General features: G+C 36.3%; 1 protein-coding gene across 1 annotated transcript in view; it reads right to left on the reverse strand.

The window, feature by feature from the left end:
- Positions 1-18,333, reverse strand: part of LOC150079818 (uncharacterized) — a 70,260-nt gene that overhangs the window by 25,144 nt on the left and 26,783 nt on the right. The window contains exons 2-3 of the mRNA XM_090383241.1: positions 10,092-10,257; positions 7,436-7,651 (exon numbers count right to left, since the gene is read on the reverse strand). Coding sequence (XP_090239367.1) covers positions 7,436-7,651; positions 10,092-10,257 — 382 coding nt within the window. The remainder of the gene's footprint in view (positions 1-7,435; positions 7,652-10,091; positions 10,258-18,333) is intronic.

An 18,333-nucleotide genomic window follows, 5' to 3' on the forward strand; every position in this document is an offset into this window, starting at 1 on the left:
CGGGTCGTTGTTTGACCATTTTGACGCCAGTCCTTGTACACTTTAACAACGGTGGCTCTCGAACACCCCACCAGTTCAGTCATTTGGGAAATCGAGGCACCAGCTCATCGAGCTCTCACAATCTGTCCTTTATCAAAGTCCTATAAATCCTTCCTTTTACCCATCACGCTCGGAATTTTACTACCTACTGAACCACTGACACCTTATCTATGCTACGTAGGTCAACTGCATGCACACTCTCGTACCTCACGTGGTCAACGGGTCACATTCAGTTTTCATAGGGGGTGGTCATAATTCAGTGATCACTCAGTGTAGATATGGTAGTCATTCATATCAAAGCAGTGTTAGGTGGGTTGAAAAACTGCTATTTAGAATGCACAGACTAATAGTGTAACAACAGCTGCAAGCAGAGGTGAAACTGATTCTAAACTGATTTACCATTTAGTTGATTGCTCAGGGATGCACAATTGTTATTGGCTGTATTCACAAGCTAACATGTCAGCCCACAAGGCCAAATGACTTTTCAGGAGTTCACATTTTTCTGTTTTAAGCTTTCGCTATTCTTTTCTAGGTTTTACTAAATAAATTTTATGAATTAGAAGTATCAGTTAGTTCATCAAATGAAGTCATTACAGGGATATTAGGGCGGAAACACACTATTATCACTTCACGCGACTTCACATGTAAATAATTCAAACATCAAATGTATGGGAGCTATATTTAACATTTAGTTAATTGCTCAGGGATGCACAATTGTTATTGGCTGTATTCACAAGCTAACATGTCAGCCCACAAGGCCAAATGACTTTTCAGGAGTTCACATTTTTCTGTTTAAACAGAAATTTTGTCCGGCGTGACAAGAGAAAAATGGAGGAAATGCTAATAGAAAAAGTGAGATTGCACGAGGTGCGCAATAATATTAGGTCACTAAATTATCGAGATCAACATATGCAGCAAGAAGCTTGGCAAGAAATAGGAACAGATTTCAAAATGACAGGTAAATTTATTTTTATTTCTTTATAGGCTATATACATCTGCATGATTATAATTAGGAAAGAAACATTTTAAAGTTATTGTGAAAGATCACAGGAAATTATTGTGAATTTTGGTGTTGTTTAAATTTTTAATTTTGAATTCTTTCAAGATGAACTCTTGCTTGCTGCCATGGTACCGAACCAGCAGGAGATACAAAACAGTCCTTAAATGCTTCTCGAATTTTGAAAGCTTCACTTGTAGCATTTCTTCGAAGGAAACCTAAATTCTGTGGTCAGCATTGCATGGTAAAGGTTCTATTTCTGCAAGCATTTCTCTTTCCTTGCATAACATATTGTGAAGGCAGCATGCTGCTAGCACCACTTTATCCACTATTTGGGGCTGTATTTCGAAAGGCTTAAGAAAAACTCTCCATCGAGCAGTTAGAATGCCAAAAGCATTTTCTGCAACCCGTCTAGCTCTAGACAATCGGTAATTGAAGATTTTCTTATCCCCATCTCCTCCTAAAACAATGTCGGCTATAGGGTCAAAGCAAGTACGTTTTTAAAGGAAATGCTTCATCTCCTACAATGACATGTGGTTGTGGCTCACCATTTTCATATAAGGGAACGGCAGCAAGAACAGCGAGTTGATTTGACTCCAGTTTTTTTCCAAAATGTGAGTTTGAAAAAACACTTCCATCGCTATTTCAACCATACAAACCTACATCAATTGCAATAAATTTATATTCAGGATCAACAAGTGCTAGCAGAACAATAGAATGAGCTCCCTTATAATTGTAAAATGTTAAGCCTGCATTAATTGGGCATTGAATATTTAAATGTTTTCCATCTATGGCAGCAAAGCAGTTTGTGAAATTCCATAGTTCCTTGTATTTAGCTGCTAATTTTTTCCAAAGCTCTTGGCTTGGTTCTGGCATTGCAATGGGTCCCAACTTATGCCAAATGGTATCACATACATCGATCACTATTTTTTATTTTTCGAACTGTACTGAAACCTAACTAGAAACTGAAACCTAGGCTCTGAAAAGAGTTATCGGTTGCCAAAAACCTGAAAAGAAAAGACTGCGAATAAATTTTATTTTATTGTAAAAATACTACAGTGGACTCCCGCTTTACAATGGATTCTCCCTAACAAAATACCATTCAGTATATGATATGTAGTAAGCGCCAATCATTGTGATTGCATTTGCGAATTGAATTTTTATCCTGTTAACAGCGAATTTAATTAGGGAAAATAGGAGTAACAAGTTTATGAAGCTTAAAAAATAGGAATGAAGAGAATATTCAGAAAATTTAAGTGTTTTTTTATATGATTGAAGATTTCAGTGAACATATTTCACCATAATAATGTAAAAACTCACACAATTTCAGTTATCCAGTTTATTCAACCAATTCTGTGGTTGATTTTGCTAAACAGTGATCGTGTTAACCGACGCCTATTTATTTCACTTTGTTGTGCATATTCGAAATAAATTAAAATAAAAGTAATACAATTTCCATTATTAAATCAACCTTTTAGAGACAAACAGCTTAGTTATAAGCAAAAATTTCAACTTCCGAGATCTTGGAACAAATTATCAAAAAACAATACATTATGATATTTTCACGATAAAATGGTGTCTCTCGAACTGATTAATATCGTAAGGTGAAGGTCCACTGTCATCTCACAGTCATTATACATACAGTTTTTATGGGGTCTCTTCAGTTTTTTGCGCATACCTGTAATAATTACTTTTAAGAATTTGAATATAAATTTTATCATGTTATCAAAATAACTTAAAAAGTATAGACAAAGACCTCAATATTATTTCCTGGTAGGAATCACTTTTTTTTTTTTTTTTTTTTTTACAGCTGAAGCTGTGAAAAGTAGGTGGGAAAAAATACGAAGGTGCTTCCTGAATGCAATCAACAGGCGTCATTCTAAGAGAAGTGGAGATGCAGCTAAGATTATACCTCCATGGAGATTCGAATTGCAAATGTCATTTCTTTTACCATTTTTAGACACTAGGAAAACTCAAAGCAATGTAACCAACAATGAGGACGATACACAAGATGCTGAGAATGATGACGAAATGTATAATGATTCACAAGTAGAAAATTCACGACAGGATAATTCAAAGGAATAAGAACTCAACAGAAGTGTCTGTGCAAACCCTGAAATATCTAATACACAAAACAAGAATAGGTCTGATAAAAATAAAGAAATTTCATCGAGTTTACAAATTATCAGAAGAAAATGGGAAGAATGTCATAACTCTATTCAAGAAATGGTAAATAATCTAAAGGAAAGTGCCATGCTAAGAAAAATAAAATTTGAAGAGAAGCATGCAAACATAACAAGAAATGGATCAAACTGACATGTTTTTTTTCGAGCATGTTGAAAATGACAAAACAGTTACCATTCACTGAACAAGCGAAGATAAAATTACAAGTAAGTAATACACAAGTAAGGATATCCGAAAACCAACATCAAGAACGTTGCCCCTCTGCCTATTCCGAAGCACCCTCCTCTTCGACCAGATACTCGGCATACTCACCGCAAATGTCCAGTCACACAGACGCTCAAACTCAAAGATGGCCAAAGGAGGAAAATATACCAACAGTATTACCATTAACAAATTTAGAGAATGAACAATTCGATCATTTCAATTTGTACAACTCCTAACAATTTGTTACAACTATAATTTTTAGCGTTGAGAAGTATTTTTTTATTGTTATTAAATTTAATTTAAAAATTTTGTTTTGTATTTTGACAGAATAAATCCTTATTCAAAATTAAATTTACAGTATTTCCACTTACCTTAAACACACAACTAATTTTTCCTTAGCGCTGACTGAATTTCGAAATTGCATACTTTGCCCTTGAATGTCATCCTTAATTAGATTATGTAGGATATTGAAATTCTTCTTTATTCATCCTTAGGTATATTTTAAAACGATTTTCATATTGTTCTAAGTCCTCCAGTAAATGATGGAATTCATCCCTTTCTAATCTCTTCCTGTTTACGTCGTGTACCCATTTCGTTCTCTCTTTTGTTTTTTCGGCTATAAGAAAAGTATGCATTTTCTAAATCTTCAAAATCTGAAGAAGATGAATTGCAGCATTGCATTTTTCTTCACCTTTCTGCAAAGGGAAGAACACAAAGTGACATTGGTTTTTTTTTTTTTTTAAGGAGCATTAGCAACTAAGGCTATATTGCTCCGAGAATATGCGGTGGTCATTCCCTGACCTTTCCGCATCCTCCGTATTTGGTGGTGACAGGCTAGAACCCTAGTCTAATCAAGAAGCGTGTGCTACGCACTGCTGCTCCTTCCCACCTGGCTACGGAGGCACCACAAAGTGACGTGGTAGTAATGTGTTGCCTACAACTTCAGTTTACACCCCTTTTGGAAGTATAATAAAATTTTCAAGATACCCCTTTTTTAACATTTGAAAAAAGCAGAAATCATAAAACACCCTGTTGAAATGATTATTTAGGAAGAAAGAATTGTTGAAATGCACCCTTAATTAAAGATTCAAATATGACATTCTATCCTATTTACAAAGATGGTTGTAGAATATTCATTCTCTGCTTACTTTGTAACCTTTTACATTCTACTTGACTTATTTTTTATTTCATTGTAATGGTTTGAAGCTCAGGCAACAAATTTTTTTTATTTAAAATTCCCAATATCAATTTGCTGTATGAAGAATATGTTCTGTTGAAATCATTCCGTAGTAATATTGAAACAAAAGACCTCAAAAATATCACAGATGTTTGGATAAAAATTTTAAATGCGTACGAAGTACATAATACAGAAAAAAATATTAATTTTGTTTTTGCTTTGCCTCACTCAAATGCAATGAGTGAGCGAGTATTTAGCTCAATGTTTAACGCATGGAAAAAGCATAGAAATAAATTATGCCCTAAAGAACGTTGAAGGAGAACTGTTGCAGAAAACCAATCACAATATGTCATGCAAAGAATTTTACGCATTATGTACTAAAAAATGAAAAACTGTTAAAGAAAATTCGTTCAAATGAAAAGTATTGCTAGGTAAATATTTTCTTTTTGATAAAATAAATCAGGTTTATTGAATGTGTATTGTAAACAATTATGTAAAACATTTGATGTTAATATTTATAAAAGTTTCCTTTAGTGTTTATAACTTTTGCAATAAAATTTTCTGAATTAAACGAATATAATTCGGTTAATTTTATTTAAATTTGACTAATTTTGCATTCCACGAACTTGTAAAAATCAACAAAATATAGAAATAAAATGGTTGTTATTAAAATTGTTCGGTTTTCTTAAGATATAATGTGAGTACCCCTAAACGAGGAATGAATACCCCAAACATAAGCATGAGTACCTCGAGATCAAATTTTTAATCTGGCCACCCTACGTTACAGTGACGTTTCTTCTCCGACCGACTTCACAGTTTACATTAAACAGGGACCACAGAGTACTACTTTTATGACGAGATTCATGTGACGTGATAATAGTGTCTTTCCGCCCTTAGAAACATGTTGCCACTAAAGTATAGGGAATGCAGATAAGACAAGTGTAGCATCTGTTACACTTTTCAACTTCTCCTGGATCATTTCCAAAGAAACAAGTGTTTTCTTAGGAACTGAGCATAGTGGAATTGAAACAAACAGTGAAATAAAACTTCATCCTTTATGCTCAACTCCAAGGAAAGAAGTGTTTCTTTTATATACTCAAAGGAAACAAGTGTTTCTTTTGAGTGGCACCACTGCCAGTCAGGAAATGCTATTAGAGAGAGAGTACTTTCATCCATTGTTAGTGCATAACAATCAAATGATTTTGTTCTTGATTTAAACTGTTCAAATAAATTTGTTCCTAATTCTTCTGAATAATCTTGCAGAAGTCTGGGCAGAGAGGTTATCTTAAAAATTTTCTTTCTGACCTGGGCACACCTCTTCAGTCACAGCTGACATACACTGTTTCATAAATTAAAAAAAAAAAAAAATTTTCTTGTTTATACTCAGGCACGACCACCAGGTCAGTGGAGTTTACAATAAACCAATCAACACAAATGTTAATTGTATTTAGCAGTCACGGGTTTGAACCCCAGTCCACTCAAAGAGCGTGTGCTACTGCACTCACGCTCTTGACCACTCGGCTACATCAGGCCTTAGAGTTTGCTATAAGACTTCTTTGTTTTAGCAATAATGTTTGAGTACATGACTAACACACATTCCTAATTCACTTCAAATGCATCATTTCTTGAAGAATTTTTCAAATTACAGATTTTAATTTTTTTTAAGTTCACCAGTGACAAAATAAAATTTCGCTTCGTGCTCATTCTCATAATGATGCTTGCTATAGTATTCTTTTATAACAATTTGTTATTTTTTTTTTAGATAAGACAAACTGGCTTACATTTATTTTTGATTTGAATCTGGGATCTGGTCTCTGAAAATATATGCAAAATAAGCAGGAGTTAAATAGATTTGTTCATGTGCAACTGCAGATAAGCTGTCACAATTTGCACAAAGTTCCTGAATATCAGTATAAGAACTCAAAACTGGTCAACAGAATGATGCTCTGTTTAGTTCAAATATCTGTTAGTCTGAATACTGAAAATTACAATACTGGCTCTTTTAGGTATGTGCATGAAGTGATGCAATCACCTTGGTTGAGAGTTACCATACATTCATGTCCATGCAGATACAACTGTGGTATCTCTATACAATCAACAAAGTCCATTGGTGTGTGTGAAAAAACCCCTTATAAAAATGGTTACCATATATCTCAGTACTCATTTACACATTTCACTTTACATAATTTCTTTTAAATTCCTGGAATTGTGTGCAACATCTAAATTAGTTTTATTTTTGCAGGTTATATAAACATAATGAGTGATACAAGATGGAACAATGAATTGTGAGTCCATATCTGCAGAGAGGAATCAAGATACTGACAGCAATCAGTTGCTGAATAGTGTTTGCTTGTATCATCCAATGCTGCAGTCATCAAAGGAGGAAAGAAAAAAATTAATATGAACACTGCGCACGCACACCCCTTCAAGGGATTTAAAATAAATAGTAAGAGGGAGTGACACAAGATGTTCTAGCACTCTGGTATTCACTGTTTATGTCATATCAAATGTTCTTCCAAGCAGCTATTTTGTATTAGACATTCCATATTCAGAAGAGTGAGAATCTTGATTAGAAAATGATATGCTAAGCTAAGTGGTCAATCTCCAAATCACTTCATAAAATTATTATTAAGCAGTTTATTTTGCTTTATTTTATTTTTAAGATGTGCTTAAAAATAAATTGCAAAAATATTTCTAACCACATATCTTGTCTGTATCTATAATAATATGATGTGTATTGAAATATTTCAAAAAAAAAATTCCCTGAAGGATTTGGAGATTTTCCAACTGTTCTGGAAAAATTACAAATTCATTAAAAGCAGCCAGATGCTTACCTGTACAACTGCTACTGAACTGAATGACTTGGGGGAAGCAGATGGTATACAACTCATTGCATGTATCACTGTTGCTAAGGCACAATTAGCAGGACTAGCTGCAACATCTGAAACACTGCTAGGAACTTGAACAACATGAGTACCTTTCTTCAATACGACATGGCTTGCAAAGGAGCCGTGAAAGCCAGTTCCCTCATTCAGAGCTGTCTGGCCATACTGTAATGAATAAACTCTTAAACATCTCATATAAATCACATATTGCAGTGGTAAATATCAACCAATTTTATATTTTAAATTAAACTAATAACATAAAAAACAAATAGAGCTATTGAAAGTTTCCTGCCAGTTACTGATCTAACTTATATGAAAGCTGATGTCCTTAAATAATACTTCAGTATTACTTAAATTCATAAATAAAAAAAAAATTTAATATTTCAAACCAGAAGGTCACATATGACAATGAAATCTAGGGATATTTATGTATGCCTTACTTTGGATAACAGGTACACAGCAAATTGATGACCAGGGCCACACAGGAAGAAACTAATGCCTGCTTTCTATCCACTGCTCTAAAGAGCAGTGAATAATGAATCCTGTAGGTTCACAAACTGCATATCCTAAAGTTTGTGAACCTACAGGTTTAAATATCAAAGACTGCACTAGAGGGCCAATAAGTTCTGCAATTTGTGAAAGGAGTGTTGATGACTAACTGGGATAAAGAAAAATTTCCCAGTTCCCTACACAAGCCTTGTGATTGGCTGTACTATAATGGCAAAGCAATGGACTTTATTTTCACAGGAATTGTCAATTATTTTGCAATGCTGGTCTTAAAAAAATTCTAGAAATGAAACAACATTCTGTATTGTTAGTTCCATTTACTTTTCTTAAAATCTAATTTCTGAAGTTTAATTTTCGGTTCCATAACTTAAAACATATTTAAAAACTACATATGTTATAAACAGCTAATTTGAAGGGGGGATATTTTTCTTCAAATGAATTTAACTTGCTTCTACTTCCTGCTTTACTTATTCTACTGTTTATTTCCATATCTAATCTTCCATCTTCATTAAAGACTGATCTTAGATACACAAATAACTAACTTGTTCCAATTTTTGGCTATATGATCTATATTTTTTCTCTATATGATCTATATCACAATGTTCCTTTTTTCTCTCTATTTAATAGCACAATACCTGTATAAAATAATGATCCAATTTTTACATTTCCCACACTAAACTTGTCAGTAGTTTCATTCTTTTATTAAATGGTCCATGAAAATTATTAAAAGAAGTGAGAATAATTTGCAGACCTGCCTCACTCCAAGCTCAACCTTAAATCATTTTTTAATGCTGCTTTCACTCCTCACTGCACATCTGTCTTTTTTATATAAAAATTTTACTTCTCAATGCCTTATTTTTTAGTTATGACAGCAGATTTCTAGATACTTTATCACTTTTTTTTTCAAGATCGAAACTCCTAAGTATAATTTCTTGTTATGTTCCCATGAATTTTCTATAATCTGTCTTAATGCAAATATTTGATCTTATCATTGGCCAAAAACCTGGCTGCTGTTTCCAAAGATTAACTCTCATCTGTAGAATATAAGCAAAAATTTTATCTAGTACACTAAGGAATGAGATTCCTCTGTAATTTGTCATTCAGCTTTATTATACTTTTTATATGTCGGTACAGTTAATGTCTTTATCCACTCTTCTGGAACTTTCCCTTCAGAAAACCCTTGGATAAAGCAATGCTACCATTGTAACACTATTTTCCTCCCACTTTCAGCAGGCCATATCTAATTTCATCTGTGAAATTCATCTGTGCTAACAAAGAAATTATTACACAGAGTTTAATTGTCGGTACAAGAAGCACTTTTAGAGTCTCCCACAAAAACCTTTAGGGTGTGCATGGGCTGTCTGTTAACCCCAACTACTTGGATAATAGCAGAATCATCTACAATTATTGTATCAATAAAAAATAAATTTAAACCTTTCAAATCTAAAGCAAATGGACTAAAATTTAAAACAAAATACTGCACTGGAGTACTAGTCAACAATTATTCACATATAACATATGAATATTAACTTCCTAAACATACAAATTAGTGCAAGTCATCAGATCTGCTCGCAGCTAACTACTAAATAGTTAAGAGATTGGCATCATTATGTATATCTAAAATTGTGAATACCTTCATAACAAGTTGCCACGATATTGCACTACCTTGAATAGGTACTTTTCACCATAGGAGAAGACTATCGTTACTTATTCTCAGCGGATGCCACCACCCTGACGGCACCGTTTCAGAGCTAATTGGTTCCTCTTTGGTGGGTGGGCAGGAACCCAGGTATTGCAACGATGGCAAGGCAGTTGCGAAGTATAACTCCACAATATGAAAGATATGCCTGATGGTGTGTAGTAATTTGAACTACGTCGCATTTTAGGGCAAAAGTCCCAAGTTGCATAGTGAGTTAACATGCTTACAAGTTATACTTGTAAGCAGATTAACTCACTGTGCAACTTGAGCCTTTTGCCCTAAAATGCGACAATTACTTCCTAAACATATTAACTTACACTAATAAATTTTATAGGGATCATAATAATGATAAATACTTTTAAGGAAAAAAACAGAGATTTAGGATACTGATATGTACACCTTTGTTAACTGTTCACAGTTCTGCCATTGTCCTGCTGTACACATATCACACTGACTACAGTAATCTGCAGCTGTGAATACAACACGATCTCCATTCTGAAATTCTTTCTCCTTAGTATTACGATGGGAAATTACCACTTCACCAACACCTTCATGTCCAAGAACACTAAAAATGTTAAATTAACACAAGATGAATAAGATGTTTAGTTTCAAATATTATATATATATATATATATATATATATATATATATATAGTGTGTGTACACACACACACAATATACTTATTTACACATATATAAATTTATGTTAGTATTCATATATTATAAACAATAACAAATATCAAATTACAAGAAATACCTTTTGCTTTTGCTAATATTTAATGACCTGATGCAAACAGCACATGAACCAAATATAACTTTATGCTCAATAGCTCAGAAAGTTATAAATGTAATGCAAGCAATACAACCACCATGACACTATTATTTCCCCTCCAGCTTTCAGTAGTTTACGTAACATTTCTTGACCAATTTACGTAAATTTTTAGGAGGTGCATTAGCACGTACCTCTTCTATGTTTGAAAAATGAGGTAATGCGTGCTTCTAGTAACATAAAAACAGGACTACCAAAAAAAAGAACTATTTGACCAAAATAAGTACTTTTTTTTTTAATGCTTCAGCTTTTGGGCTAAAGCATCCAGTTATACATGCATTAAATTACTCTAGTCATACTATAATTAAATCAATGTTACATCCAACATTATTAGTATATAAGGTGACCTTGCTTTCTCTTTGTATGCACCTGAAACTTATATTCAGTTTCGCAATATCAGATCACTGTGGTTGGACAGTTTTGTAACAACTTTACTCATCATAAATTTTTTACTTTTGATAAAATAAATTCAAATGCACCTGAAACCTGTATTCAGTTTAGCAATATCAGATCACTGTGGATGGACAGTTTTGTAACAACTTTGCTCATCATAAATTTTTTATTTTTGATAAAAAAAATTCAGATGATAATTAAAAAATTAATTTTTTTATGATCTAAAGTGAAACTGACAGTTCCATTTATGATCAATTACAGTGCCAGATGTACAGCAAGTACTATACTAGTTTGCTATTCCTCAAATATGTTTCTATTTTTTTCTTTAGATACCTAGTGAAAAGGGAAAAAATATCTTTTTACAGCTCAATATGCTAGCTGTTTAAGCAACAGGCTTTCTAGAAAGATGGGGAGGAAGGACCTCTTGTCCTCTCCTTTAGCATGCTCAGTTACTTTATCCAGCAACTGTCTATTATTCTCTTGGCAGTAGTTACTTCACCACTCTAGCAGTAAAAAGATATATATTTATGCAAATAAATACAGGAAAATCTTTTTAATTCTCATTCTCTTTCAAAAGGAACAGGCAGGCATTCTCATGAATAGACATTCATAAAAAAATTGGTTTAATACAAAATATGGTTAATATATTACAAACAATACCTGTCAAGGTCACTTGGTCATTTCAAGAGATGGGGGAGTCAGATCCCTCAGTTTAGTGTGAAATATAAAGAAAGCTAAACTATGGGTCGCATAATTCATGCTACAGCTGTGAAATAAATTTTCTGTTTGTACTGCCGATGTTGATTGCAAAGCAATTTAATATTCCTTTACTAACATTATCAATGGCATTAAAACCCAGAAAAAAATAAAAGATGCTTCTGAAAATGGAATGGCACTAAAAAAAAAAAAAGAAAAGAAAATGTGTACATGATGGAAACCATAAAGATGTCGAAGAAAGACTATTGGAATAGTTCCACCAGATGTGGGCATCAAATTTGCCAATATTGGGTCCCCCACTGCAACAAAAGGCTGAATGTTTTGGCCTGAGCTCTGGTATCAATGATTTTAAATGTAGCAATGGTTAGCTGCAGTGCTTTAAAGAAAGAAACAACTTAGTCTCACTTGATATCTGTGGTGACTCTGGAGGAGCTGAAAAGGAGAAAACCCTAGATTGGTTGGAACCTGTGCAACCCATTCGGAATGAATATGAAACAGGAGTATTTTACAATTTGTTTTCCAATAAAACACTTGCTGTTCATAGTATTATACTATACTAATATCATCATTCTTCTCTTTCTTGGTGATTCCCATTTTCTACTTCTACTTCTTCCCTCTCTCTCTCTCGGGAGTAATTCAGAATTTTTTTTTTTTTGCTTGGTGCAGCATAAGCCTCAGGCTTCCTTGCATCATATGGCTAATAATAATAATACTATACAGTATTATACTATACTAATACTATACAGTCTGGCTGTCCACGGTGCGGTCGATTATTTGTGTGCTCCCCTTTAATCCATAATTTTAAGTAGTTATAGTTCACGTAGGAACGCCAGCTAAAAACTGTACTGATTAGGAAAGATTCGCACGTCAGCTACTAATTTTCCACAGAAGATCTTCCAACAGGTAAACTTTTATTATTATTATTTTTATAGTAGCCACTTGCCCACTGCTTTGTCTTTGCCCTCTTTATGAACATGCTACAATAACAAGACACCAAGTCTACGGATATAACCAAGGTTAGCACAAAGTCATCGCCCCCTCAGGAAGCTTATCCCAACAATAGCAGTCCGCCTCCACCCCCGACTGCCTTCGGCAAGACAGGGCATAAACAAATACATTCCTTTTGCTGAACAGTATCTGCTGCATAATGCAATCGGATTCTAAGTGATCAAAATTCAACAGGTTAATAAAATAAGAAAATGCAGGACGAACAACACACTCAGCACCCAACCACATGTGCCATCTGTCAATTAAATAAGGAAGCTGATTTAACTTGTTGCTGATGCAACCTGAAAATTTGTAGCTCCTGTCTTACCACCCTCACAAAAGAAATTAAATAAGCAAAGAAGACGAGCATGGATCTGTGAAGCATGTAAAAGCCAGCCATACCTCTACTATTCACAACACAGATCTTCCTACAGAGGATACAATGAATGAAGATAATTTACATAACTCCAATGCAACACAGGTAACTCCTGAAGAAACACAACAGGAGACTTTGCCTAACACTGATGTTACAGAATCGACAACTCCAACTGATGAGGAACTAGTAGGAGACCCAGAATCAGCCACATCAAGCCTTGAAAATCTCACTCAAGAAGAAAACTTAACACCTCAAGTAACCATCTCACAGGTTCACAGTCCACAATTTTCACAACCTTATCACTGAAGTTTTAGACACATATAACGTACAGTTAACTCGACAGAACAACTTGGATCAGGCTGTAGATAGTAATACCGTCAACCGCATCCAATCTAATCATGATATACTAATAAAAGAGATGCACTCACTTCGGGAGCAGAACCAACAGATACTGACAGAAATCTGCCACCTAAAATCACAGCTAGTAAACATTGAAACCCACTTATTTTTGGAATCTCAGTACCTTCAAAACTCTCCTAAATCTGTTGAACGCCTCAGGAGTCGACATAACGAAACCACGCCTCAAGCTGATTTTGATATAACAGAACTGAACCAGGATCTTAATGTGAACATCTCCAAGTGGGGCCCTTTTCAACCAAAAGGAGGATGCTGCAACTCGCCTGATGCCATTAGGATAGAAATGCCAGTCCCTCTTACCATTTTTCTGAGGATATCCAACCACTGAGTACTAGAGAATCAATTCTCCAACAACACACCCGTGAATAACACCTCATTGTCAACTGCACTCCCAAGCCAGCATTTCCTGATGGAGGCATACGGTGAACTGGCACAAGAGAACACCCTAGCAACTATCATCAGTCAAACTACAAAATCACGAAGCTTCCAGAGCCAGTCTCCAGATAACCCCCAGAATAACAACCGGGATATCCCTTCAAGCCCTCCCACCAAACAGACATATGCTAAGGCGGGTAAAGATGCACCCGGAAAAACATGACAGGTTAAACTCACGGTCAGTAGTTAAACCTCCTTCTCCTCTTGTCAGGTGGTTAAACCTGCAATCAGCTGATGAGGTTCAATCAATTGACCCAGGCATCAATGTTCCACACAGAAATAACAGGTTTAATGTTCAAGTTTGCAGATGATACGAAGGTTGGCAGGATTGTTAATGACACTAATGACAGTACACTGCTGCAACAGAATCTAGAAAATTTGAGCAGATGGGCTGAGAGGTGGCAAATGAAGTTTAACATTTACAAATGTAAAGTACTACATATGGGAGAGTAACGTATCAACTCTGTGGTACCACATTGACAGTGGTAGAGAATGAAAAGGACCTGGGGGTAATTGTGCAGGCAGATATGAAGTTTTCTGAGCAGTACAGATGGTCTGCAAGAGTAGCTCGTGGTGTCTTGTCAATGATATACAGGAATTTTTCTAGCAGGGATAAGGAGGTGATTATCCCCTTGTATAAGGCAATGGTCAGGCCACACCTTGAGTACTGTATACAGGTCTCAAAGGCCTCATTTTAAGAAGGATGTAGAGCTGTTGGAATGAGTACAGAGAAGGGCAACAAGATTAGTGAATGGAACAAAGGGTTGCTCTTACGAAGAAAGGCTAAAGTTTTGCAAATTAGTGTTTGGAGACTAGGCACCTGCAAGGTGATTTGATTGAGGTGTATAAAGCCTTGAATGGTTTGAGCATGCTCAATGCAGATGGGATTCTTCCTCTTGCTCAGAATAATCACCTGAGAGGGCATAAATTCAAATTGAGGAAAGAGAGTTGTAGGATAGATGCGCGGAAGTTTGCCTAGCCAGCAGGTGGTTAATTGCTGGAACAAACTTCCATCTGTCGTTGTAGAAGTTGATAGCTTAAATAGATTCAAGGCAGAACTTGACAAACATTTGGAGTGAGTGGATGGGTGATATAAGGGTTTTTTTTTTTTTTTTTTTTTTGGCTGATGCTATATAAGCTTGCTTTCTTGCATCATGTGCCTTTGCTAATGCTAAACTTCCCTCTCCTCTTGTCAGGCAGTTAAACCTGCAATCAGCTGATGTGGTTCAATCAATTGTCCCAGGCATCAATGTTCCTCAGAAATAAATATTTACCAGACACCAGATCATCGATACCTCGAAGAGACCAACACTCACAATGCCTGTATTCCATCTGTAATATCACTGCTGTCCCAACTCATGGGAAAATTTTCGTCTCAAGATTGAGCCCAGCTACAACGGGCGAAAACATCAAGATGATGTTGGACACCGAGTTCGCAGCACAAGTAGAAGTTAAACCCGTCAAAACAAGGTGCCCAAGTTATACCTCATTTGTCATCTTCTGTCCTCCGGATAAACAAAGTATAATTCTAGATCCCAAAATCTGGCCGGCAGGAACCCTAGTTAAACCATTCATTGACAGGGTTCATAGAGAAAATTCCTCCACCAACGAAATCAACCATTCGACATAGCAACCAACAGACCAGGAACATATGAACCCGAAATGCCCTCAGCTGTGTTGCTTCATCCAAAACATCAGAAGTCTCACCAACAAACTAAATACACTTCAATCCCTGCTCCTCATGGAAGAATATGAAATTATATGTATTACAGAAACATGGCTACCCAAGAGCAATCACCTAGATACACTCATGCAGCCAACAAGGTATAGCTCTCTAGAAATTTCTAGAGACGTCAGAAGAGGAGGTGGGGTCACCTTGGTCTTCAGAGAACATTTTCAACCCACTAAAACTAAAACCAGCCAAACACCTAACTTTGAATCTCTTTCCACAATGTTATCGTTCAATGATACCCAGATTCAAGTCTGTGTAACATATTTTCCCCCAGATCATACTGAAGATTCAAGAGTGGAGCTACACAACTGGATAGCCACAAACTTAGAAACAGACCTCAAAACCATAGTGACAGGTGACTTCAACATGCCTACACCACGCCATGAAAAAAGCTAGGAAAGAACTAGACGCATATTTGCTTCCCTGGGCCTCATGCAAATTATTACGAGCCCAACCAGAGGTAATAGCACACTTAACCTTGTATTCCATAATCTTGACAGCATCTCTATGATCACCTCTTCTTTTAAATTCCACTCTGACCACAATCCTATCACATGTGAAATCACCTTACAAAAAAATCAAGATCATCACTTGCCTAGGAAAGAAAACCAACCTGAGAGAGAACTAACCTTTTCTACAAAATTCCTGAAACCAGAAATCATCCTCAGATGTCTCAGAGAATTCAACCGGACACACCTGTTTACTGTCCCTCCTAATGTAGCCCTAAGCCACCTAGCCGAAGAGCTTTATGGAATAGCTAAAGAAGGAGTGGCAAAAGAAATATGCATCACCTCCAGAACCTCTGTATAGTTTAACCAAACAATCAAGCAAACTTTCCTCCAGAAGCAGAAGGCTTACCGACGATGGAGAAAATCAGCTGACGCCGAACACTTCAGTGCCTATAAACAGGCAAGGATGTCTGCAACCAACTTGCCTTGGATAATCTGAAAAGATCTAAAAGACTCCAGAAACAGAGCCATAAGCAAATCACTATGAAGGAAGAAATATTTAAAGAATGGACTGAGCTCACTTTTCAACAGACCAACCAGACACATGCACAACCCCCGGTTACACTTTTTGGCCCTCCCTGCAAACCTCCAATATCACTCATAACCATAACCTGAAATCAATCTGATGGAGATCGTCAAAAAACTTCCACTGAAAGCTGTTGTGAGTCCTGACCGATTCCGTCTGTTTCTAATCAAAATCTGTAGTCCAAATTTTCAATAAAATCTTAGAAAGTGGAGAGATTCCAAATATCTGGAACACATACTTTGTTCGGCCAGTCACTAAATGCAGGGACCCCAAGCGGCCTCAAGATTTCAGGCCTATTGCCATCGGCTGTGGGTTCCTCAAGATATTTGAAAAAGCAATCCAGCCCACTATTGCAGACCACTGTTTCAATCACAGGCCTCCGTACCTCCACACTGTGATTAAGGGGAGATCGACTAACAGCAACCTCCCTGACACCCTTACCGGAATCCAGAAAGCCCTCAACAACAGGACACAGCTTGATGTTATTTTCTTTGACATAAAAGCAGCCTATGACAAAATGGACATAACAGCTCTAATCACTATTCTCCAGCATTACTTCAACATCACAGGAACAACTCTCAGCATCATTAATCAATCCTGGAGCATAGGCATCTCGTCATCTCATATCGCAGCTTTCGCACAATTTGCATTACTAATAGGGGTGTCCTACAAGGGGGGGGGGGGAGTCCTATCATCAACCCTATTTGCTGCAGCCCTTCCTGGCAACCCAAACTGACTTCCAATCATACGCTGATGACCTGAAACTTTATACATCTTCTGACCAAACTCAGGTTCTTAGCACTACCTTGCAGGCAAGTAAAACCATACATAACCTCCAACAATATCTGGATTCCATTGGATTACAGATTAATCAAGCAAAAACAACTCAAATGTCTTTCACCTGGAAGAAGTCATGCAATGATATCAATCTTACCATCAATGGATCACCCATTCAGAAAGTTAAAACACACAAGGATCTCGGATTAGTATGGGATGAGGGGCTGACATTCCAGGCTCACCTCCTGAACACAAAACCAAAATGTACTCCGCTACGTGGGCGATCCGCCAGGAACTAACGGGAATTCATGACGCCGAACTGGCAAAGAAACATGTTGTCCGATGTGTCTATCACATAACTCTCTATGCAGCAACCATTTGGTCCTCTGTTCCCACAACAAAACAAGTTCCTAAGCCTGGACTACTGGCTCCTGAAATAGCTCAACTGGTGGACTGGCAACCAATACACCATTTCTAGGGCCCAGCTCTACATAAATCTGGAAGTCACCCCATGTAAACAACAGATTGTGGCAGCAAACCTTCTTACACTTGCCAGACTAATCACAAGACAACTCGACACCCCTGACATTACTGATCTAATAAAAACCCCCTGCATTGCTGGAAGGAATCAAATGGGCCCAAGGCTCCCACTCACAATCAGTTTGAACAACCTGAAAGGCTTGAGATGCATGTTCCCAGGAAACACGGTAGATTTGATCAACAATCTAGCCATTGACCTGAATAAATTCTGCAAGCAGCATACATACAGACATCAGAAGCTGACGGACACATGCAAACGTACACTTATGAGATGCCACCAGAAGGAAAATTGTCATGACAATGCATCCCATGAAAGATGAATGAAAAATAAAATAAAGTGAAGCCATCACTGGTTCTCTCTCTTAGAATCTACTACTCCAAAGATGCCTGGCTGTGTGCACTA

The sequence above is a fragment of the Mastigoproctus giganteus genome, chromosome 10 (assembly GCF_048544385.1).
Source record: "Mastigoproctus giganteus isolate SK-2022 chromosome 10, ASM4854438v1, whole genome shotgun sequence".
Classification (NCBI taxonomy): domain Eukaryota; kingdom Metazoa; phylum Arthropoda; class Arachnida; order Uropygi; family Thelyphonidae; genus Mastigoproctus; species Mastigoproctus giganteus.